The 25,940-nt window shown below is 44.1% G+C and overlaps 1 protein-coding gene across 5 annotated transcripts in view; it reads right to left on the bottom strand.

Moving 5' to 3' along the window:
• Window positions 1-25,940, bottom strand: part of GLI2 (GLI family zinc finger 2) — a 207,703-nt gene that overhangs the window by 48,432 nt on the left and 133,331 nt on the right. For 3 of the 5 annotated variants that reach the window (XM_080399555.1, XM_080399557.1, XM_080399556.1), the window contains one exon: window positions 25,678-25,783. The exons of 1 other annotated variant lie outside the window; for it this stretch is intronic. In XM_080399555.1, coding sequence (XP_080255681.1) covers window positions 25,678-25,783 — 106 coding nt within the window. Of the gene's footprint in view, window positions 1-1,004; window positions 25,784-25,940 lie in introns of those variants that run through there. One more of the 5 variants, XM_080399558.1, reaches the window with a different exon arrangement.

Genomic DNA, 25,940 nt, shown 5'->3' with positions numbered 1-25,940 from the left:
CACCTGCACCTCAGGATCTCAGTCCCACCCTGTCTTATCAACAGCTCAGGTGTATTTTAATTTATTTGTAATACTTGCATATCAACAAAACCACACAGAAATGTAATATAAGCTTTGCAGACTTATTCAGCAGTTTACGAGCGCGTTTGTCTTTGTTTGATCTTCTGCATGTTTCTCTGTCTTTCTGATAAATTAGTAAACCTTGTGGCTTTTTGAACACTTTCTGCTGATGGGTAGTAAATTAAATGCCTTTTAAAATATTTATAGTTCAAAGTACTTTCCTGTAGCAATACACTCTGTGGCTGACTAGTGTGAAATACAAGGCAGTGAAAACCTATCAGATACAAAGGGCTTGCGGAGGTGTGCAGCCACCGACACACATGCGCTCGTTGGACCCAGACTGGGGTTTTGCTAGAGGAATACCCACCAGCACTGAGCCTGTTTTCTTTTACAGCACTGAAAAACAAACTTATGATGGCACGGCAACTTCAGACCTCATAACCTCCCCACCTGTGTTGCCATGGCCTTTTGCCACCAAAATTATGGGGCGACCAAAGTCCCTCTCCAAGTCACTCTGGGGTGCCTCTTGCCATGACGTCAGCCACGGCAGCAGCAGGCTCAGGAAAGCCGCGCTCGAGGCCGCCGGGGCTGGTTTCTGTCGAGGCTGCTCATAAAGGTGGTCGAGCACGGAGCCGACCAATTTATTTCTACCGGGGAGGAGGGAGAAGTGAATCAAAGTCTCTGTTCCAGATTTAGTTTCAATTCATTTCTAATAATCTCCACCGCCTCATCTGGAAAAAATGAAACAGGATTAAAAAAAAATGATGTCATTAAGAAAACATCTGACTAATTTTTCTTCTGACGAAGACTTAATATAAGTGAGGGGGGATGTAAATTAAAAGCAGCCCCAATCTTCCCTGGGCCACAGAGCCTGCCTTAATACATAAGCCATGAAAGAAGTTTTCTTACATATACAATAAGTTCCCTCTTTCATCAGTACTCACAGCTTCTCCCAAAAGGGTTGTGAACTTCTTTGATGCAGTCTTGAAACTATGTATTACCAGGTTTATGAGCCTTTGGAGCCTCTGCTGATCAAACTGTGAGGCCGACATCTAGAATGTGTATAACAATATGAAGGGTTTGCTGTTAATTTTCTCCATGCTAGATTGGGCAGAAATGCTGGAGTCCCTCAGAACAGGAAAACTCCACCCTGGCCAAGAAGGTAACACTGGGAAAAAGATCAAGAATTCCCCCCAAATGCATGCAGCTGGAGGCCCGCGTGGTGTTTCAGTCTGAGGCTGGCCCTGCACATAAAGACTGCGCTGGGGAACAGGCTTCTCCTTATGGCTCTGCTTAAAGCCTCTCCTCACCACATCTCTCCATCCATGGGCTAGGACGGCCATACTGCCAGCCAGGTCTGTCTCCTTATGGCTCTCCCAAGCAGGGATCACCTCTCACCACTGTACCCCTACAATTCCAGCAAAGCATCATCCCACAGCACAGCACATCCCAAAATAACATGGCTTCCAGTAGCTCCTTACCAGCAACAGCTCACTTGGCCAGAAGGATCCTCTGCTCTTAACTCCCCAAAAGTTTGATTTTCCCCCTCTCCTTTTCTTCCAGTTGCATCACTGGAGTTATTTCACACCTAATCCTGACTCCCATATTGTGACATCGCATCAGCACTCTGCAAAAATACAGCGAGAGGCAGCCGCAGTCTCGCAGGTCTGCTCCCGGCGAAGAAGAACAATTAGCTGCTGCTTTTAATAGGCAGCAGCTTAAGTGGATGAGGGATGAAGCTGGGGGAGGAGGGGTAGCTCTGCCCCCCTGCCTAGCCCACCTCCTGGGCAAGTGAGGCTCCTTGTCCCCGTGCCCCGGACCCCGCAGCGGGACTGTCTCCAGCGTGGTGCAGGGAAGCAGCCGTGCAATGGCGCGCCGTGCCAGCGCTGGCTTCCTCGGGGTGTCTGCATAGCTCCCTGAGCTCTGCTGTCTGCACTGCCAGCTCCTGCCCTGCATCCTGCGGATGGCACGAGGAACACACTCCAGGACTGGGGCAGAGCTCCCGGCTTTGCTGAAGCCAACGCTATAAAAATCTCGCTGTCTGCAGCAGGACAAGGGATTTCACCTGACCACATATATTTCTGAAGAAACCGGTATTCTGGTTTTCAAATAGGCTAAGGGAATTGGGTGTCCAAACGCCATTAAATTTAATGGGAGCCAGGGGCCTGTTTTCCCTGAGGCTCCAGCAAGAAGCCCAGGCTCTATAATTAATGCTCAGGACTTGTAGAGCAATTTGCATCTCTGACGAAGCATGCGAGCCTGGATTCATTTCCTCCCCCACCCAGGAGAGGCTCTCCCTTCCCTGCTCTCTAACAGAGGGAGAGACATTACCTGATCCCACCTAAGGGCTTGTGGTGATGCTGGGGCATGCACGCATGCTGCTGATGGCCTTTCGGAGTAGTTCTGTAGCGGTGCAGCGGACAACTCCCCTTGGTGAGCAGAAATCCTTGCGCTATTTACCTGGTGCCAGCTGCCTGTGGAGCAGGACAATGAGGCAGCAGGTACACGCAGCAGTGGAGGAGCACAACCACCGCAAGGAGACCTGCCAGCATCCGAGACATGACACGCGCTGCTGGTGGGACACTAGGAGATTTTTGATGGTTTCCCAGGAGCTGGTCACTCCTCAACTGCCCTTCACCAGGGAAAAAGAGATCTGCTTAACTTTCCTGCCACGTGGGTTTTGCTGAAAGGAGTGCCAGCTTGTCTGAAGCTCCACAGTCTCATCCCAAAGTCTGGGGAAAGGAGCTGGTAGCTTTTCTTTGGAAAGCAAGGCAAAAAAAATCAGCCTGTGGCTTTTAGTGTGGTGGACCAGCATGTCCCTGCATGTGCCCTGGGGCCCGGCAGGCACTAGCCTCCCATGCTGCTGCTCACAGGAGGTGGGTACGTGCTGTGCTTGGTGCATCACAGCTGGATGCAGCGCTGGGAAAGAAGCCTCATGCTCCCATGGCAGAGGAGAAGTGTCATATCTGAGGAGCTGGGCTGGGCTCCTGAGAAGGGAAACCCCTCAGCAACTGGCAAAACCAGTGCAGGCCACTGAGAACAGGGCCCTGGGGTGACTTTTTCTCATCCGACTCTTCTGCTGTGGTCATGTACCAGCAGTCCCCAAATCTTGCACGGTAGAGATGTAGCACCATCTCCCTGCTGCTACATGTGGGTCTGGAGCTTCTGCAAGGGGCAGCCAGCAATGAATGCAACAGTTAAAGAAGTTGCATATTTCTGAAATAGTCTCCATCAGTTAAACCCCAGAAAAATGGGGACAATTAACCAGCACTAATGTCCCATGACTAGTCTAAATTAATACTTACATGCCAAATATATTCATTCAGCAGAAAACAAAGGGCTGAATACTTTTCCATATGCTTAATGGAATATGGACACTTGCAGGCAATTGTTTTGCTGTACAATAAAAAAACTGTATAGCTGCCACATAGAGATGGAAGCTAGGAACAGAGCTGCTTGCTCATGGGGAGGGGTATCAGAGCCTGGTAGGGTTTTGCTATAAGCAAAAAGCTAACAATCCCATATAAACCTCACATAAAAATCCTTGCTTTTCTTTTGTCTTAAAACTTCCTGGCCTGGTTTTCACATGTCCTGTGCACCCAGAACACCACTCAATGTCTGCAGGAGATGGAGGAGAGCCATATGGATGGCCCAAAAATGGACTGTGCTCGTGGCAGACAGGTTACATATGGGATGCCAAAGCTGCATCCAGCAGGAAACCTAAAATGCCCTAGGATTCATGCTAAATAATTCAGTCTAAACAGCTCTCGCCGGCTCCTCAGCTTCACCTCTGTTTATTTCTGATTTAAAGTCCCTTACAACAGGAAGGGCGAGAGGTTGCGACACTTGTGCGGTACCCTCTGGATCAAACCCTGTGAGGTCCCTCAAAACAAGGTACCTTTCAGAGGTCAAACCTGGGCCATGACTATTGAATTCACATGGCATTTGATCATGCACAGAGATTTCCTCCCCTCCCACTTTTTTTGGCTCGGGGAGTGGAGGATGTGCTGGGAGGAGCAGCACGGAGTTGCTTGCAGCTGCCTCTACCCCCCAGCCACTGCCAGGGAGTGCGGGGCAGCCCGGTAATGAGGCAACGGGGAATCACACACACTCCCCAGCTCTCCCACCACTGCAACAAGTTGATAATTATCCAATAAAGTGACCTGATGCTCGAAAATAGGGCTATCAACTTGAATACGACAGCTTTTGTCTCCTGCCAGGAAGAGATCGGGATGGGGACACAAGAGACATCACCACTAACTCCCAGCCCTCCCCTGCCGAGATGTTCAGCACAAGTAATTTTATTTCTTTTTCCTGTACTCTCTCAGCTCTAGAATGAGCTTAATGATTAGCTTTTTGTTTTCATACTCACAAAGACGACTCTACAGAAAATCAGAGCTACCTTTGCTAGTTCAGAAATTAATGCACTCACTTAGAAGAAGCTGTCATGGAGACTGTGAAGCTGGGCAAAAAATGCTACAACTCCTCTGCAGAAATTTAATGGGCATGTTTCTACCAGTTCCCATTTTCTCCTTTCCCCTCAAATATGGCTTTGAGGCATGGAAGGCATGAAGAAAATAAAAAAGATATTTTTACAGCGAGGGCAAGTTCCCATTAGATGGGTTTATGGACGGAAGTGGTAAATTCAGTGCTGCTGCAAGACTTTACAACAAAACTAGGTGTTTTTCTAAAAGATGGGCTCTAAGTGTTCTGCAAGGTTTGGAGGTTTTATAGTAGGGGAAAATAATTTCTCCTACTGTAGAAATTAAAGAGGGGATCCTATGGTTGCAGATGTCAGATGAGATAACTGCAGTAATTCTTTTTTGGGCCTGAACAGACACAAATCTCTGAATATTAAATCCCTTATTTGTGGATTTGTGGTTAGGGAGCTGCTTTGAGAAGGATTTAGGTAGACACTATGAAAAATCCCACTCTGCATCCATTGGCAATGGTAGTTGTCTAAATAGCTTTAAAAATTGTGCCTTAAAGTCTAATCCTGTACTACTGAAGTCAAAAGAAACTCTGCCACTGATGGTAGGAGCAACAAAACCAGGTCTCCAATGGTCAGTTCCTTTGTTTTCCATCAACACCATGGAAACAATATCATAATCTAAGGTGGGTACAATTTCTTAGTGCATTTTTTTCCCTATTCCTTAGAAAAACATATTCAAGACTTAATGTAACTTCTAGCATATCAAGTCGATTTAATATATTTGCTTCAGGTAAGAAAAAGGATTTTTTTTATTTCAAAAGTGGGAGGGAAAAAAAGGTAAACATCTTTCATTTTTCCTTTCAAAAGACCATTCCATTTGAAAACACACCTGACTTCAATACTGAATCTAAAATATCTATAACTAAGAAGAAGAACAAAAGATTTAATTCCAACATGAGTATTATTATTCTTATCTATGAAATACAACATATTTTAGTTTAGAGCTTGAAATTTTTTTTTCCACCTAAATTGAACCAGAAGTTAACAACGTTCTTAAGCTCACAGGTTAAGCCTTAGCATCAGCCTTAGCTAGGGCAACATCTGGAGGGAGCAAAGCTGGGAGTGTGAGTACAGGAATCGATTCTCAAATTAGAAACTCTCCAAACTACAGATGATCTGTTATTGCATTTATGTGCTGCAGTTACCACAATGCAGGTCTAGTTTTGGCTGACACTTCTAGGCACAACTGCAACACAATAACAACAACAATATCAATATTTGCTTTTAAAATGGAAGAAAAATGCAAATTTTTAATAGGCAAGGTTGCCCTCCATTATACAACACATAAAGAAGCAAGACATCAAAGGTAGAAATTAGAGTTGATACAGGACCTTCAAACCCAAATCAAATTAGTGTCTTCAGGAGAGATCTTTGATTTAAGCTTAATAGTGGTGATTTTTTCTTGGGTTGTTTTATACTTAATCAGCCACACAGCCCACTGTGCAGACATATGTTCCCAAAGCACATCAAAGGAAGTAAACATTCTGTTTCAGATCCTAATATCCTTTTTTTATCCAATTATCTTACTTACATGATCTTTTAATTTAAGTTCTGAAAGCCCACCTTTTCACACAAGCCTTCCTTTAGGGATGGAGGTAGAAGGATGACCAGCTCAGTTCTTGTGAGATACCCGCCACAAAACCCCCACAATGAATAAATCAAAGCACAGCAGATGAGTCTCTAAGATAGTTTCTTGAGAGATTAATGATGAAAGCCTTTAGAGAAGAAGCATATTTTAAGAAGGAGAACTTCAAGGAAGGTAGCTGAGGGAGAAAGATGGAAGGAGAGTGAAAGAAAAGGCATGAAAGCAAGCATGGATAAAAGTGCAAGAGCCAATGACAGTAGTTCAGCGACAGACCGAAGGAGCGATGCAAACCTGGAGGCATGTGAACTTCAGGCTGAAACCACCAGGCATGTCAGCTTGATTCCAGTAGTCACAAAACTTGAGAACTGGGGTATCAAAATGCTGCGGGTGCAGAGCGGGGCGGGGATGAGGGCTGGGCAGCGGCATGACGGGTGTGGGGGGAGCAAGCAAGGTGGGAACGGGTGGGATGGGGAACGAGATGGGGAGAGGTGTAGATATGGACCAGGTCCTGATGGCAGAGCTAAGCAGGAAGCTGAGGGAGATCTAAGAGTATTCAGCACTGGTGAGGGCATGTGGGAAATGGGTGTTGGAAAGAAGTGTCAGATGTGAACCAGCCGTTTCTGCGCATCTGATTGATTTCCCTTGGGACACATGTTGAGGATATTAGCACTTTCAAGTGAATACTTTGCTTGTAGCTGTGAAGACACTGGGCTTGAGAAAACAAATGGGAAGTGCATGTGTGCGGGGAGGAAATCTGAATTTTGGATCCCCGCCTAGCGTCTTCTGGCCATGCTGCTTTTGGGTGGGGGCTTTTCTCCCTGAAAAGGAAATAACATTCAAGTGCTACAGAAGGGTTTAACATTTAAAAGACCATTTCTATAGTACTTCTGAAAAGTCCCTTTCCATGTTATGCCAGCAATAACCTGTTGTGTAGAGGGAAAGTGAGTGGCAGAACACCACAGCAGTGGTGCTCATGGAAGAGTCAGGCAAACTATAGAAAATGCTTATTCATTCATTACACTTTAAATCTGCCTTGGCTCTATACCCGTCATATCCCAGAAAAGCAAAAAAGGACCATTCCTCTTCATCATGACTGTAATACAATCAACTGGCTGCAGCATTACTCTAACCAACGTTAACTAACAGAGACTATGTCTGACATCTATAATTTCATGTTAACAAATTAGGTAGACTCTTGCATTTCCTGGTACCTTGAATGCCCAAGAAGCTCATAACTTTTCTTTATATGCAAAATGTCAGGGAAAGGGCAAACAATGTTATGCCAGAAGACCATAGCCAAATCACTTGGTTGGAATGTGCTGTAAATCATGGGGTGAATGGAAAATGAATCTTTGTTCTAGGACAGCGACTTCCAACATTAATGTTGCTGCTAATATGCTCCTTTTCTATTGGGAATGTCCTCTTCCCATAATCCAAGGTCCTGTAACTTAGATCCTAAAACTAAACAAGGCATCAAGGACGGAAAAACTACACCCAACTAATTATAAAAATTATATGTCGTACTTCTCTTTTCTGAAGTACAAAGGAAAACCGTCGGTGTTCAGGCTTTAGAAAGATGTTGCGCTTTCTCTAAGCAACAGTAAGGTTTTGTAACCAACTGGAAGTAACCAGAAAACCAAGGTTTACAAAGAGGAATAAAATGAAACAGGAGTATGTACAGCACAGATCTCTACAAAGCCTTGGTAGACACAGCATTCAGAGGAGCTCTGTATGTAGTGGTGATTGTGATAGCGGCACAGAAACACATCTCACACACGCCAGGTATACTGCTAGCATGCTGCCTGTGTACCTGCCTCTGGTGCATCACAGCACAAAGGAGTAAAAGACGTACACTCCTATAATAGCAAAGCTTTTGGTTGGGGCTCCCTGGGTTTTCTGCAGGAATTAATTTTACTGGCATATGACACATTTTAAACAGCAACAGCACTCACAGTAACCTCCAAAGGGAAATATTCCTGAACAATATATAATAAATACATTGATTTCTAATAATAACCATCTGCCCTAAATCTTCTTGCTGACAGGTTTAGTTGGACCAAAGGCCCTTTTCACATCTACTTCATGACAGTTCCCATCACTGCATAAAGACTTTGAAGTGCCCTAACGTGCAGTAAAATGTGAGATAACCTACCAAACTGTCAATATTTCTTCACTTCTAAAAGGAAATGCTAATGGCACTCAAAGAACTCAAGATGTAATGTAAGATCTGATCCAGCAGGCTGGCTGATCTAACCATCCTTTCCTTTGCTACAAGTATGCTGAAAAGCAAGCAATTATATAGTGAAGAGCAGAACTAGGTAAAAGTTTTTCAGTGATATGACTGCAGAGAAGAAAACCCTTTTTACTCCAAACAAGCTTTTCCCTTGGAAGTGTCTGGAGTTTTCTGTACGAAATAAGAGAATTAACAATAAGTTAGCTCTTAATTTTAATTTCTTATTTTTAACCTATCACTTTTTTTTTTCTTTTTTGTTTTGTTATTAGAGATAAAGTGAACCAGCATGAAACGTGGATGTGTTTAAAATCTGGACAACTTTTAGCTGGGAGTTAATTTTCCATAAGGAAAAGATGAACACAAGTAATTCAGAGAAAGCAGAATCTCTTCAACTGACTGTGATAAACAGCTGTCGTTTCTCTACCAGCTCTAGCCTGCAGCTTAAGACTGACAAAAGCTCTATAGCAGGAGAAACTACATGCAACAAACAGAAACCCAGCCCTATGGTAAACCTCCAGCACTGCTCATTGCACTGCACAGCTTCAACTTCAAAGGAGCCAGGATGCTGCCCCCTGCCCAAAATCATCAGCTCATGGTAAGAAAGGGTGAGGTGGTTTATATCTCGTCATCCACGTATCACCCAAAAAGCCTTCTTTCCAAAACTCTTTTGCTCCAGATCCATTGGTGTCATTCTCTACAGCAGCTCTCCTATTCTTCCAATTTTCCAATGATACAGGAAAACATAACTTGTTTATTAAGGAAGGAGTAGGAATTTGGTGTTCCCCAGCTGTTTATCACTGAAAGTTTACACTAGTGCTTTTCAACCTGTGGTTTGCAAAACCCTTGGGAATCACAAAAAAATCTTTCAGGTGCTGTGAAAGGCAGGAAAACACCCCTGCAAGCCTCTTGTTATTTGGACCAAATTCGCTATACGATGTTTGACAGCCCTGCTGGAAAATATTTAGGGAAGCCACAGACTATAATAGCTTGAAAACCCCTCATTGATCCTATGCTTCCTAAAATCAATAAAACTTACATATGAGACATTCGCACAGTAATCACCGACCACTGCCCCGATCCATCCACCACCCACCGATGTCAGCTAGCACTGGAGCACACACGTGCGATTTAGGCATCTCTGCTATGCCAGCACAGAGGTAACCCCGTCTCCCATGTCAGCAGTGCCATATACGTACAGTGACACTTCCCTCCCACTGCCATGCAGAGGGAGACCTGCCGGCCTCATCTTTCATTCTCTTATCTCATGCAGCTATTCCTTATGCAGACACATTTCTGTATACAAATCCTATTATACTTGACCCTCGGTTCACCCTGTTTCCATTACAACGTTGTAGACTCAACCAGACTTGCTCCAGTGCCAACTCTGTGCTGTCATTCCTTGTGCAGAGTGGTAATAAAGAAATCACTGTTTTAAGCTGACAAAGAACAGATTTCTTACTAAGTAAACACTGATGTTTTGGTAGGGAAATTAAGTTATAAAATTGTGTCTACAAAGGGAGACCATACAGATGGAGTTTGTTAAGACAGCAATACAGTCAACAGTGGTTAATTCAATTGCCTGCTACTTATCAGATTTTTTTTAAAAAAAAAAACGGCTTATCCAGCTTTTGTAAATGCAAATGCAGAAAAACATTTCAAAGAGTCGTTGTTGTCTTAGCTGGAGAGCAATGCACATGCGCACATGGCCTTTTGAGGCCGAAGAGCCTGCCTTTGAATATCCACCATGGTTGTGCTGGGGTCCAGCAGCTCTGGTGCTTGCCAGCCCGGCAGGAGAGGAGGTCTGAGCATAGCACAGCTCATCATCATGCCACCACTCACCAGTGACCTCCATCGTCACAGCTGTGCCATGGCCTTGCTTCCCCTGGCCACCACTCCTGGCTGCCTTTCTGCCTGCTTGGTGCCCTGCACCTATTGTAGATGCCCCAAACCTTCCTTCGGCTCAAGTAGAAACTGGGCACTGAGCTCAGCTGGGTAAAGGTAGGAAATTCAGTATCTACAGTCCTCAGTTGAGCCTTAAATGACCCCAACCCAATCTTAGATGTCACAACTAATTCCCAAAAGTTCCAGGTTGATGCCAAGACACTGAAGCTGTTTCTCTCCTAAATGCAGCAACAGCAGAGGCACAGCCACTCCTTACCCTCTCCTTTCCAGGGAATCGCAGCTGGGTTTGGGTGATGCCTGAAAAACAAGGGGATTTTTACAGCATCAGTGCTAGCAAAGGCCGCCCAGACATCCTCCTCAAGCTCACGCTTCTGGTGATAGTCCATACTGCTGGACCAGGAGCAGAAGTAGGAGGTTCCTCATCACTGCACGAACCTCAATAAACACCCTTCTTGCGCATCACCAAACACCAGCTTATGCTTTTTTATCTAAGTAAAGAGAGGGATAAGACCTCCAGCCCCATTTCTGCACACTCTGCCAAGCCCCCAAAGGATGCAGAGCCAAGGAATAGGCGGCTGCTGTCCCTGCATGGCCAGCTGCAGGTGCTCAACTCACACATTACAGCCATCGCTTTCCACAACAGCAGCCAAAGTCTGTCTGAGGTGATACTCCAAATAGTCTGAATATAACCTCAGTGAAAGCAGGTATGTTTTGGGGACAGTTTAAAATGACCAGAGAGTTGTGGGGATTTTCTAAAACATTTTGTCAGGGAGGATAGAGAGAATTATTTATTTTTTGCATTGGATAAAGTTCCCTATGGGATTCAGTGTGTAGCATGATGTAAAATCTCAGGCGAGCCAAAAGGTGTTAACAATGTGTGCCCTTTAAATGATGCACTTAGTCAGTAAAATGAGATGTGCTTAGGTTGGAACTATGTAAATACACTCATTTTATTAATATAAGGTAAAAATCTAAAAAAGAGATATTGCTGGATAATTAAGTCACCAAGTATTCATTCTATTTAAAATTCAGGAGAAGGGATATTAAACGTACTCAAATTTTATGAAAACATTTGCCATGGCTTTAATAATTCAGCACAAAATTTTATTTGAATGTTTCATTCCAGTTTTGGAGAAGGCAAACACAGGGCCATTGTACTGTGGTCTGGGAATGAGGAAACAGAACTGCTCAGGTGCAGTGGGTTATTTTACCTGTTTAGACAACACAGTGATGGACAAACCAGCCCTGGAAATCAAAGCTATGCTGAAATCCCAGTAGTGAAGTTTTCTATGTGGTAGCAGCTTTTGAAAGTCCCATCAGTCATCTTTCTGCACCTTCAAGCATTTTTTGCAACCAAAGTGGATTTCAGTGGAGTATAAGCTCCTACATGCATTCACTGTTGGATTAGCTGCTGATAGAATTTTGATGCGTAAATACTTCTGTTTTGAAGTTTAATTTGAAAATAGGACTTAAGGTCCTTCACTTTGCATGTCTGTGGGGTTTTTTTAGTTGTATCTGCTGCTTGATTTGTTAAAATAAGCAAAGGACTTAACAGGTGAAAATGAAGTGGATTTTCAAAATGTCTTATGGTTTAAATAACCTATAGCGTTATTAGTAACCAAGGAAATTCACCTATCCAGAACTGAACTTCTAATATTAACAATTCCCTTTATGCACATCATATTACAGTGCAAGTTTTAAAGCTGTTCATAATGTAATGGCAAAATAATTACTCCTACCCAGCACTGCAGTACACATTTGGTACTCATGAATGCTGTAAGGATTAATACAACCATTCACGCCTGCTATAAAAGACTTCCTAGCCAATTATAAAAGGTACAGGAATGCACAGACCATTTTCCAAGCTCAGTCATAGAGTATCTGAGGGACAGAGCAAGTTCAAGAAGAGTTGTAAAGACCTGCGGGTAGGAGATAAACTTTTAATTACACAAGTCCCACTTGAAAGCTCTCACTCTGCTCTTCTATGAAGTAGCTCAAAAGCCAAAAATGAACATATGCAGCTCATGCTATTGTACCCTGGTTTTTACCAGCATATTTGTCAAGCTCTTGTGACACTCCCAACAATGCCAGATTCCCTGGCTGCACCATCTCTATCTTCTACCTTCAACCTTCAGGAACAGCTTCTAAAAGTCTCCAGCTTCACTTTAATTGAAGATTTGCTCCTGGACTCCGGAGGCTCTTTCATTTGAAACTCAAATGCAATCAGGCGGGGTGCAGACCATGATGCACTGTAGGCAAGGAGATTACCTTTCAGCCTAGCTTTCACCCATTGAGGATGCTAACAGGAAGAGGAGATTAGGTTGAGACCTTGAACTGGGTAGTAAGGAAGACTACACACCCCCACCCCCCAACACACATATGCACAAATCCTTACTGAACTGGAAGTTCACAGATCACAGCGATTTTGCTGGTGAATGTGTGAACCTCAAAATTGCCCTGCCTGGAAGAAAAGTCACCCACGAACACAGAGCTGGTACGATTGGGGTTGGGTTTATGAAAGGCAAAGCAATGAAATCAATCACAGAACCAGAGTCTGGATAAAGGCCAGTTTGGCAACATAGTCAAAAAACAAATGAAGGGATAAGAAACCACTGTGTCTAGTGCAAGATTTTGGAGGAAGCATGATCTGCTCTTCAGTGCAAGGCAGCTCGAGGAATTTTCTGTCCCCCAGTTGGTGACATTTACTCACTGAGTCACCCTGGGAAAGGTCCCTCACCCAATATGCTGCTGCACCAGTGTGACATACCTGAAGCAATGTGACATCTGTGCACAAACCAAGTCCAAGTCTCTGCTCACCATCTGTCCTTATCAGAAACCATCATATAATTCACCAGAAATGCAAACCCTGCTCTGCAGAGCTTGAACACGGAGAAACCAGGCTGATAGGATCCTGAGGTCCTGCAGCACATCAGGACTTGAAGGGAAAGAAGTTACAGCTCACAGCGCTCCTACCTTCTTCACATTTGGCAGGAGCTGGCTTTTAAAAAAACACACAAACAAACAAACAAACCAACCAACCAACCAACCTTTGAAGAGTTTCTTATTCTTGCGGTAACACTCATCTGGGCACTGACAGGATTCAAGCCAGACGCGGTTGAGGGAAGTCTGGAGTCATACCAGGTTTAGATCTCACATGCCAAGAGAGGTCAAGACCTAGCCAAGCCTTGAACAGATGACTTGCAAAGAAAATCCCAGGACACGGAGGAAGTGGTGTTGGTGGGAGAGTGCCTTTCCCTCTGACTTATTAGGCAACGCCACGTGACAATGCTCTGGTAAGTAATCGGAGCGGCCGTCATTCCTATCTGCTAAAGCTCAAAAGTCCACTGCATTTGTCCTCAGTAAAGGTCCTGTGGGACTCTTAAAAAGACATGGGTTGTAAAATATCTACCCTGGCTCAATTCCATCTTAGTCTCTTACACTGTGGTCATCTCATTGCTGTCCGCCCTGAGGGAGGATTTGAACTTTCCTGACCTAACCTGAAAATTGGTTTGGTTATGTGTGCGCGTACAATTTCTTTTTCAAAGATGGCTAGAAAATTATTTCAACTTTGGAAGTCTTCTGTGTTTTCAAGTTAATAAAGTGGTTTGGGGTTTGCCGACACTGATTTCACTGTGATCATTTCTCTGTTTAGAGACTTTTACTGGAAATAATATATGAACAGGTAATAGCTATTTAAGCATTCAAAAGTACTGGATAGAACTTTGCAGATACCTCAGTTTTCATCAGTTCCTGGTATTACTTCTTACAGAGAAACACTTGGGCTGGAGGTCTAGGAAAAAAGGGAAAAAGCTGGAAATAACTTTTATCTGATTTCTCCCCTGGGAACTGACTGCAAAATCCTTCCCACTGGTTACAGAAAATAGTTCTTCACTCTGACCTGGTCCCTACCATATGATAACTCTCATGCTGTACACTGACCCCCAGAAGACACCATCACAAAATGGGTGCCTCCCGATTGGGGTAAAACAGCAGCAAAGATCTCATTTTAGTTCTTCCAAAGAACTGAAAACATCAAAAATCATGTTTTTGAGGCATGTAAGGTTTTTTTAAAAAACTGTTTCATTTCCAATTCAAGATGATATTTCAAATTAGGGGAGGAAGCAGAATGCCCTTATTTCTCATTTTGACATTGTTTTCATGAATAAAATAGTGGATAAGTCTAGTCATTGGCTCCTTGAGGGTCTCTTCAAACAAACAGGACCACTGCACTGTCTGACCTGAGTGGTGATCCGTTCCTCAAAGCAGCACCTCACACACAGTTAATTCCTTGAAAACTTGCTCTTCCTAGAAAGCAAACACTGGGACATTTAGTCCTCATGGTACCACTGCAGCTAGGCTCCTCCAGGTTGGCCTGTTTGACATCACTTCTGGGATCTCTATGATGATGCTGGACTCACAGCAACATTATGGGGAAGTAACCACAGAGCTCTAGTCTCCCTTCATTAGGTCTTGACTTCTACTTTGCCAAAATTATCTAAAGAAACATAACTGGAGTCCTTCATGATAATACCAGCAAATAATCCATTACCATAACAAGTCTGAAGTCAACTGCCAAGTCCACATTGGTACAAGAAAAATCTCTACTACAAACTATTTTTACAGCAGGAATATACAAGTGGGACTTAGTAAACATTTCTATTTTATGGCATCTTCAGAAGAACACCTCTCTCCAGGACAGTATGTGAACATGCATTTGAGTTCCCCTGAAGCCAACGGACCTAAGCAGGTACTTCTAATTAAGCATATACTTCGGTGTTTTCCTGAATAGGGAGAGACTTAAAAGTAGTTCCACAGCCTAGTTCACTTTCTGCATGTCTCTCTGCCTCACAAGCTCATAATTTCTTTTCAAATATCTTCTACAAATATCTCTTATCCTTCTTTGCTAATCCCCATTAGATTAATCTTCCTTACATTTACTGATTAGATGACTGAATGCATTAATTTCTTCATCACCCTATCTTTCTACACCCTGCTTTTTGCCATCTACAATGCAGTTTTCTCTTGTAAAATACTGTACTGCACTTGTGTTGGGATGAAATACAGCATATGAAATCAAGTGTTTTAACTCAGTGAAGACAAATAGTCAAATAGTCACAAACAAGAATATGCATGTAAGAACATCACCCTAATACAACTGTAAGCTTAAAAAATTCCTGTTTTTAATGTATTAACCACACTCTGGTAGTCTTTCCTGTACCAGTGGTAATTTGGGATGTGTGGTTACCCTGTGGGATCTTAAGAAGCTTTCAGATGAAGCATTTATCAGCAGGTACCATTGTCCAGCTGCTGGTTTGCAAATCAAAAGCCACATAAGTAGCTCCAGATCCAAGCTAGGAAAGCCTCTTGTGAAGGGGCAAGAGGAGGAATAAAACAAATTGTTCTCTAGGATGCTTTCTCTGGGATCGAAAGGAAATATTTCAAAGGCCCTTACAGGATTTAGGAACACACATTTATTTCTTAGAGCGACTTAAACTCAAAAAGCTCAATGTGACTGCATTTCATACAACCCTAATATCTTTTCAGGCATGCCTGACTGCACCCACGTGCTGTTACAAGTGGCTTGGGTATGTGTGTGCGGGGTAGGGAGAGGTATGAGACACGTAAAATGAGTTGTGCTAGAAGAAATACCTCTGCTGTACAAAAGAAATACTGCCACACCGTGAACTTGAAGAAAAGGCACGAGGTGGTGGTGGAGCCTAACTGTCACATTTAATCTAACAGCAGGTACTCAGCAGCGGGGAGACCATGGTACAGTCCTGCTGCTGCCCAGGGGGTAGAAAAGGATATCTCCTACCTCCCAGCTTCCTGCCATGCTGTAAGGTGTGTGTACCCCACCCCCACAAGTATCAGCTTAAAAAAATCATCAAAAGGCTCATAATCTAGTTTCACTACCAGCTACCACGATCAGTTATATCAGAACCCAACCCCATACGTGCCAATAAGCTGAGTGCAGGGAATGCAGTAAACTTGCTGTTGAAGTGGAGTCTGGCCAACTGATATCAACTAAACCCTGAATATACTTTTTCCATAGCACATCCTCCCACCAGGTTTGCTGTGTGCATGCTCCTGCAAAGGAGAGGAGACAGGGCAGAAAATTCCCCCACCAGTCCTACAGGAGCTGTATGACCTGGCTGTGTATACTGGACTCCAAGCATGCACAAGGCACCTCATTAACATGTTTGTGCTTTTTAACTCCATTCCAAACATTTTCTTAATTTTTAGGTACTTACCTCATTTACTAGGGTTGGCTTTGGAGTCCCGAGTGTCAATGAAGGTTGGGAGAGTTAGGCATTAACTGGGATCCAGGATATTGGAAAAATCCACTGTGCCTTTGCATTACCAACACTTGACAAGCCCACCCTAAGGCTCAACATTATTTTGAAATCCACAACACCCACTTGCAAAGTAATGTTATTAGCCAGACCCAATACAGTGGGATTTACAATCTGAAATCATACAGGCACTTTTTAAAATTTGACCCTTGAGTAATGCTCTAAATTTTAGCTCTGTTAGTTGTCTATTTAATACCAACGGCGAGACATAAAAGAACAGGCGCGAAAAGCCTCCAAGGCAGAAAATTGTGTAAAATCACAAATTCTCAAAACGGTCTGGCACACGGAAGAAAAACATACATACGTGGTTTAATGTCAAAGCCAGGGATCTAGAAAGCCCACTTAAACGCACACGTTCCCGCAGGAGCGCTCTGCAGATCTGAGATTTGCCAGAGTAACAGCACTCGGCTCTGCCTGTCCGTTTGTGCAGATGTGTGTGCACGGTGTTAGCTGCAGGCAGGGTATCCAGATCCACAGTTCTGCCAAATAGGGTCCTTTTTTTATTAGTATTATTTTTTTTTCCTTTCCCCCCAGCCATCTGGGTGGTCCGAGAATCAGACCCGAAATACCTAGGATCCCTTGAACCACATGTTCTAATCCCAGCAGAGTTGACTCAGTCCTTCATCCTTCCAGGGTAAATTGACTTCTCTGCTCTTTGTTGCGTGGGGGGAACTTTTGGATGAGATTTGAAAATTTCCGCTCTGTACAGACATTAAAAATCCTACATTTTTCTTCCAGTATCACCAGCCAGCATTTCTGCCATTAGTTTTTATCTCTCGGCACCTTGTGTTATTTGCTTCCCGTGGCCACTGGTAGCTGGGAACCCAGATTAACCAGCACCTGAAAAGTGATGTGCCACAGGCTTCATTTCATAAGCCAATGGGATGGATGGGTTTTGTCCATTTATCTCCACACTGGAAGGATTTCAGAGAAACACAGTGAAAATGAGGAGACAGAGCAGATTGATATTTGAGTATACGCTGCGGGCTGCAGCCTGGGCAGTTCATTAGTGTGGGGAGGGAGGATATGGCCACATGCAGCAAGTATCTGGAGGGATGTGTTACACAAGGAGGTGTGCTAGGAGCAGAAGGGTGAAATACAGGGAGAGAAAAATAAGTGGTCTAAGAAGCTGAACTGCATGGAGAGCTTTTTACACTGAGAAAGGATTTACTACAGGATACAGTCGAACTTTTACTCAAGTTCAGCCAGGAGATACAGGACCAGAAAGGGGGAACCTACACACCCCTGTGCTGTACAGGAGAAAGTGCTACAGAGGCGCAAAACTCTGCAACAGGTCTCATCATTTCTTGTCCTCCTGACTGTAAGAAACTAGTGAGAGGTGAAACACCAACTGGAGAGGGGATTTATTTAGGATTAAGAAAAAGGAGAGGCCAGGAGGAGTGATGCTCCACATTTAGACGAGAGAAAACTTGAGGAACAACTTTGTAATACTGGAGTTTAAAAGGACAGGAGACTGGCACTGAATGTTCATCCACTTTCACAGGATGCTGAAAGCAATGCAAAATGGGCAACACCATTGAGATGGCCTCTGAAAGAGCCACACTCTTTGTTTAGAAACTCTTTAGAAAGCAGCGAGAGAATAGAGATCAAATAAATTTTTCCTAAAGAACAAGCTTAACAGCGGATAAGGTGGAAGCATGAAGTCACTTTTAATCTACTATAAAGTGAGGTAAGCAAAGGGATTATCACTTAAAACGTGCTGACATGAAGCTCTGAGAATGACATTTAAAAGCAATGGTGGATTACAGAGTGACATCATATTAAACGAACACAAGCCAGAGGTTTACATAAAAGACCTCAGAGATCAGGCTCTTGTTCTCAATACTAAAATCTCCTAGCTGTTTTTACCCTTCTGGTGGTCATTAGGCTAAATTAGAGCTGCAGTTTTTCATTCAGTAAGTTGTGGTGTCACAGCACCAGCAACTTGGTGGCCCAGATCTTCACTAGGTGCTAACAGGCATGACTCCATCTGAGCTCACCGAGGCCCCTCACTCCAGTGCGAAGCCACTGGCATCCAGCAACTGAAGATCCAACCCAAATGTTTCCTTGTCCAATCTCTGTCTTGCTGCATAGTTTAATGACTGTGAAACTATACACCTCCAGGTCCCTCTGGACTTCAGGTTTCAGTTTTTCAAAGTATCCTGAAGGCTATTTAACTAAACACACATGATGAAACTATCTTCAATTTAAGGAATAGCATAGATGTGCAAATCTCTCTCATAATGGAAAATGCTTGAAATTTGTTAAAAAGATTCAAAAGAGAAAGCTGTGGGGTTTTGTGTTTGGTTGCTTGGGTGTTGTGGTTTTTTTTACAGAATATTTTATCAGATTGGAAAAACCTATAGAAACATTCTAGCCCTGATGAGTCTGCCCCATTTTTTGAAGACCTGATCAGTCTGTCCTCCCCCCGAGGTCAGAAGATGTTAAGTGTGTACCTTCTCAGTCTTTCGCACAGGTAGGTAGCGCTGTGTACCTCTTTCCTGATGCCTGACACAAGCCCCTTCTGGGGAGCTCAACCAATCACAGACCACTTGACTTTTCTTAGCTCTCAAAACATCAGGAAGGTGAGTATTACTGTAGCAGCATTTTAGCAATGGGAAAACTAAAGCACAGATGGAATTAAAGTCATTTTTCCAGCTCTCAAAACAGGACAGCAGCAGCCCAGTATTTAATCTATGGTCTCCCAGAGACGGATCAAGTGACCATCAAGTATTAGCCCTGGTAGTTTTAGAGTGAGATCGGTATTGATAGTTCCCCACATCACCTCCTGTAGGTTACCAAAGAGCCACCTAAAAGCAACACACTCCTGCTAATTACAGACCAGGCAGAGGTTTGAACCAGCCTTCTGGAGGAGACCAGCCTCTGCAAACCATCGCGTACTCACACATTCTTATTTTCTTAAATAAATAAAAGAAGCATGTGGGAAAGAAGGGGACAGAATAAATTGGATGTGGGAGCCCCCAAACCTGTTTCCCAAATGAGCAATGTATCTATTTGGTGAAAGTCGTAAAACTTTGCAAAACACATAAGAAGGCCTCTCTGAGCAGCTGTTTGCTTTGACTCCGGAGGGAGCTAGCTCTATCTCCAAAGCAGCACAGTACCATCAATCACGACCTGCCAAAGATTTTCTACTCCGGTAGCAAAGTAAATATGAAAACACACAGGTTTTATTAGTGTGTACATTCTGTGGCTCAACCAAGCGGCGGCCTTGCTGCAGGAACAACCATTACCTGGGGTCCCATCCTAAACCACCTGATGGGATCACAGCTGCAGCCTCATGGGAGCCGTAGCCCACGGAGGTTAGCCAACGGCACTTTACACATGCCTGATAATGCACAAAGGCAGCTCCAGGAGCATGCGAAGCAACCAGCTCCCCTCCGCTATCCGCTGTGGTCACGAATCTCCCTGGCTGGAGGGGACGACCAAGAGGCCCTGGCAGAAAGTGGGGAGCACTGGCAGGGAAGCGCTGGCCGGGCTCTGCTGGAGCACAGTCAGGGCCACGGGGCACTCAGAAAATCTCACTGCAAAACTCTGACACCCCTTCACTGAGTGTGTTCCAAGTGAGATTTTTCAAAGGATTTCTATCCAACAAAACTGGGGGAGTTGTTGTGTGTGGGTTTTTTTTTAAATAGGAACAGCAAAAGGCACATCTGTGACAATAGCAAATTCCAGCTCTAAAGCAAGAGACACTGGCGTTTCTCAAAGCACAATTATAAGATGATGATGATTATTTTTTATATGGCTAAACAACATATTTTCCCTTAACCCTACTTGGCCTCCCTTGGCTGAATCTCACAAAAACAACAAATGAAAAAGAAAACCAGCCTGAAACAGATATTCAACACAGAAAATCTTAGGTTCAACATTAAATGTGGCAAATTTGTAAACATGCATGACACAGTCTTTCTATAATGAGAAGTTCAACAGCCACCTTGCCCGCCTGGAATTACTTTGCCTAAACAGCTCAGGCACATTGGAACTGGTCCTGAAGAGGTATTCTGTAATTTTTAGCACAGTAGAAAGAAAACAAACTTCAACAAGGAGGGGTAATATGATCAGATAAAGAAAAAAGGTGTAGGCTGAATATCAGGGAAAATCTGTAATATATTCAGATCTCAGGGAAATGGAGGAAGATACATGATTAAACCAGATAAAATCCCTACCAGAGGGAAATTAAGGGCAACTCCATATTATTATGGAGATGGAGTCTTCTCTACATTTAGGTCTTTGGGAAAATTCAGTCCTTATGAAAACCATGGAATTTGTGACCATCAGCTTGGGTGTTGTTTTTTTTTTACTATCTTTATGTGTGGGCAGAATAGCAACAACAATATTTTGTTAATAAATAATGTCAAAACTGCATCCTGAAACACCACCAGGATGTCGGTAGAAAAACAAGGCTGCTTTTGTTTGTTACACTGCGTAATGCCTGATGGGTTTTAACCACAGTTTTGGAGCTACTGTTAAAACGCTTCTTGCTGAGTCAAGCCTAGGCATGCTGTTTACAAGGGTTAGCCCTGAAGGCTCTTGCATTGGCAGGGACTTTTAAGCTGAGCTAAGGAGTTTTTAGTTATTTTTGTTGTGCCTTAGAAAAAAAAATAGTTGAGAGTAGCTAAGCACACCTCAAGTGGGGAGTGGAAGGGAGCTGTCAGTAACCACCTGCCATACCTGCCAGCGGCTTTGCTCTCTAGGCAAGGGCTTGATCCTGCAAAGCTGACACTGAAAATCGCCTTGGTTTAGAGCAGATGGAGTTATTGCAGAGAACAGGCCCCAGCAGAGAAAGCTTTTGTGAAGAAGCCTGCTAAAATACAAAATACCCCCTTTGTTAGAAAAGGACCTATTCTTGGTTCAGCTTTGAACCTGCTGAAACACCCTGGCTGATGACTATTGCTCCAGTAATGCTGATCTTCTTCCTACAACCAATGATGCAGAGTGAAATTCTAACAAATCAATAAAAGCTGCATGCAGAAAACGCATATAATGCCCACCACTGCTCTTCCACTGAGCCTGGACCATCCTGTGCAGTGCAAGAGGCGAGGGTGCCAAAGAAAAGGAGTATGTGGTTCTGTAATTTAATGCATTATCACAATGGTATGCAAAATGAGTCAGAATCTCCAGATTTATTTTTCTGTCATTTCTTAGCTCCTGAGTGCTGCAGTTTGCAACCTTAGTACTAAAAATGTTGCTTTGTGGAAGTGGTACCTCATACAATTTATATGTACCAATACAACTTCATTTATTCATTCTGCCCTAATTCTATACTCCTGGAATAGATTTCATCCCATATTCAGTTTTACTCCATTCTACATTAAATCCTTTTGCAGTGTCCACCGGGCTCCAGTCCTGCCTTTCTCCCCATCCTCCATATAACCACAAGCTCACAAGCATCAGAATCCAGGATGATACTTTAAGTCCACAGTATTCCTGTTGGTTTGCACTGCACAGCACTCAAGGATGATCTGAATGAGATACTTCATTTTGCTAGACCTATCAAGCCAAGCAAGCATTGTAATTCTGTCTAATTTTTTGTAATGTCAAAAAAAAAAAAAGGTCAAAAATTGAAACATGTCCAAAAAGAGTATCACCAAATAAGTAAAAACAACAGAGTTTGTACAGAAAAGTGAGTTGTCCTAATGCCTAGAGAAACACTGGAAAAAACCCTCTAGAAGTATACTTCAGGGAAATACCAACGTGACCTGCTTCTGGATTATATATTTATGTATATAATAAATGCTCCGTGGTTTGGAATAAGACTCATGTCCTGAAAATTATTTGTCATGCTGCTTAACAAGGAAATCACTGAGATGTAGAGACTGAAAACAGTGAGCAGATATACAACAAATCTTTCAGGCCTCTGTCTTGTCATGTGGATCTTTTATTACTGGAGTTTTCCATACTCCCTTTCATATTCTCAAGAAAAAGGTCCCATAGGTGGTCCTGCTCAAGAGAGCCTTACAGATGAGTTCCCTCCAGTCAGGATAAAATAACGTATGTTCTCATTAGGCCAAATGCAAACAGTGATGAAGGGGAATGTGCTGCCATGTCACATCGAGCAATCAGGAAACAAACCTTTGACATAATGCAGCAGGCAGATAATAAGACCCCATAGTTAGCAACAAATGAGACTACACTTAATTTGCTGTGCAATGTTCATGTAATTAGATAAATTTGGTACCAGCAAGACAGTAGACAGCTAGAATATGGGCTTGATGAATTGGGGGCTCTCTGTCAGGCTCCGATCACATTCATCATAAAGCCAAAACTCAGTGACAGATTTTTTCTTCCAAACATTTGCCGTAATTTTCTGGAGTGAAAATATGCACATGCCTTTTTTTTTTTTTTTTTTTTTTTTTTTGAGTTGTACTTTAAACAAGATGGATTTCTGAACCATCAGGATAGAGTACAAATTTCTAGAGGCTCAGCTGTGCCTGCGGAGTCCACCCATGCTATTGAGCAAAAGCCACACAACCACTAAGTACGTTCTAGTCCCGCTTTACCACCATGATGTTCTGGATGATTTCACATGGGAAATCCTCCAGTAGAGGAGGTGAGCACTATGCTATTACCTCCAGCGCAGAGACTGGAGGAGAGAAGACAGAAGCAGAACAGAAACTAGAGGAAGAAGTGGCAGAAGATGAGGTTACGATGTTTGCAGATAAGATTGAAAGAGAAAAACTGGTTGGGAGACTAACTCCACAGCTGGTAAGAATTTTCCCAGTGTGGTTGTGCCATAGTCCAGGATACTTGGACATGAGCCAAACAGAAGTGGCATTCCCTTGGTCCTAAAAAAAACCCACAGCCAGGAAGCAGTTGGCTGCTCAGCTTTGGTTCTTCACCAGCCACAGAGGCAGCCTTCAGTGCAATGCCCAGGTAGATTCAAAGACGACTGCGTTTCCTTTTCTAAGACCGGCAACCAAGTTTTCTCTCCAGTACCTCACAAGTCATTTTTATGAGAGGTGCTGCTGGGAAGGTGAAGGATTCCAAGGAAGAAAGGCAATAGGTATTTGCCCACAACTCTACCCAAACACTAAGCAGGACACTCTTGGTCTTCTGACATACAAATGTGGTCACTGCTAAGACTGTGGATTATTAATATTGGCACAGATGAAGTGAAACCTGATCTGCCAGCACTGTACACTTGCCCAAGGTTGATTACTTGGACAACCCCAATATGATAAAATACTGGCTCCTGTCACTAGAGGATATGATTCACAGGCACATAGCACCAGCAGAACATCCTGCTTCGTGGTCCCACCAAAGAAACTGCTGTGGAGCCCCAGGGCACATGCAGTGCACCCAATCCTTCTCATGAGGAGTGAAGGGCAACTTTGAGCAGGGCACACAATCTGTGCCAAACGTCCGAGCATCTGCCAGTCCTCTCTTCTAACCACTGCCTTGAATATTGCCCCTTTCAGAAGTCAGTGTGTGCTTTGTTAGCCAAAGCTCTGGCTTCTTAACTATCTCCCAGTATGTTTGGTTTGGTGTTTTTTTTTTTTTTATTAATCTGTCTTTTTTTCTACAGTTTTCACATGTACTTGCACACAAGACCAGAACTATTTCATACAGCCCCCCTTAGCCCCCCACCCCATTCACATGCTAGCAACCTGCTCTGTCTTTTCCCCTTTGCACACAGCATGGAAGGAGCTGCTCTGCCCCTTTAAACATCCAGTCAAACTGACTGCCAGCCAAAAAGACAACGATTTGTCTTCTGGTAGGATCCAGGGGAATGCCCTATCATTTTTTTCCTGCAGCATTTTGGAAGCGGAATAAAGCCCTGGTAGCTGTGGGACTCCACATATCTCCTGGCTGCCGCCGTCTGCGTTACTTGCCTCCCGGGGACTGTTCCCCAGCTCACACCCAGCCAGAAAAAGCACAGCTCTACAAACAGCCCCTGCAAAGCCAGGTGAGCGCTGACCCTGGCTGGATGGCGAGATCACAATGGGGCTTTGGGGTTTCCAATGAGAGTTTTTTAAGTGAGGAGCCCTATTTGTTCTTCCCTTGCTCTTGCAAATTGTTTCCGTCCCTTACAGGTTTCCCCACACCAAGTGCCCTAGGATCCATCCTTCAGCTGATGACTGAGCCCTGTGTTACAGCCATGGGTTGAGGGATTTTGGGGCGGCCGTGGGACCACCAATCCCATCAGGCTGCCCTTCACCTCCCATGGGGATAGTGCATTTCAGGGACAAGGAGAAACTCCTCCGGCTGCATGGTCATGACAACCTCTGCTCACATCCCTGCTGGGCCCTTTTTCCCTGCCCTGATCAAAGCTTGCAGGAGGTGAAACCAGATCTCCCTACAAACATCCTCCAAGGCATCAAGGACTATTGCGCTGCCACATCCTAGATGAAGAGATCGACCATGATCCCCCCTCTCAGGGTACAGTCTCTGACCAGTGCCTGTGCTCACTTCCCATCACCTGCCTTGGGGAGAAGGGGGCTTTTGCGAGGAGGTCACCAGAAAAACCCAGGGTCCTGCCCCTCCGGAGCAGACACAGACACCCGCGTGAGGACCTGCCTCTATACCACATTGCAGAAAACACCACCCAGCCTGTCCTGGCCATTGTCTGGCAAAATCAAACTGAATTACAGAATTCCCATTAGACTTCTGCTGCCATCCCCCAAACCGGCGGGCAGGGAGGAACGGTACACGAGGTTTCCAAATGGAGGAATCGGTGCTGGGTGTTCACCAAGATGGTGTCAGAAACGACCTGAGCATGGCATAATGTAAGAAACACCAGGGGTGCAAAAGCACAAGTCAAGTGTGTCCCCAGGACCTCAGCCAGATAACAACACGGAAGCCCTGTACTCCCATCCTGCTGCTGTACGGCACTTCTATAGGTTTAATAGAGCTGTAGAGCATTTCTGCCAGGCAGGTCAGTATTGCCACTGGATGGGGACAGTGTGGTGGAGGGTGGCCAGTGGGGCCAGCCTGCCAGGAGGGCTGTGAGTCCCTGGGACCTTAGCAGCGGGATTTGGTGTACTGTGGTGACTGATGTTTTAGCAAGGCACAGGAGCGGAGATGCAAGACTTACCCATGGATAGCGTGGATAGAGTGAGGTTCGTAATGGTATCGTCCTTCCTGGTGGCGCATGTCAATTGGCAAAGGAGCGTGGAAGGCCGGAAAAATGTGCTGCGGCACTGTTGAGGGGAATAGAAGAAGAAGAAAAAAAGGGACTTCAAAAACTTTTCCTTTCCTTTTAAAACAATTTCAAAGGCACTAAATCTCCATGAATTTCAGAGCAAGAGCAGTGCAAGACAAGAGGTCTTCATGATATCAGCGCTATCATACACCAGA

Source organism: Falco punctatus (assembly GCF_963210335.1).
Source record: "Falco punctatus genome assembly, chromosome: 8".
NCBI lineage: Eukaryota > Metazoa > Chordata > Aves > Falconiformes > Falconidae > Falco > Falco punctatus.
Note: the sequence above shows the minus strand (reverse complement) of the source record. Positions and strands in the feature narration are given on the sequence as shown.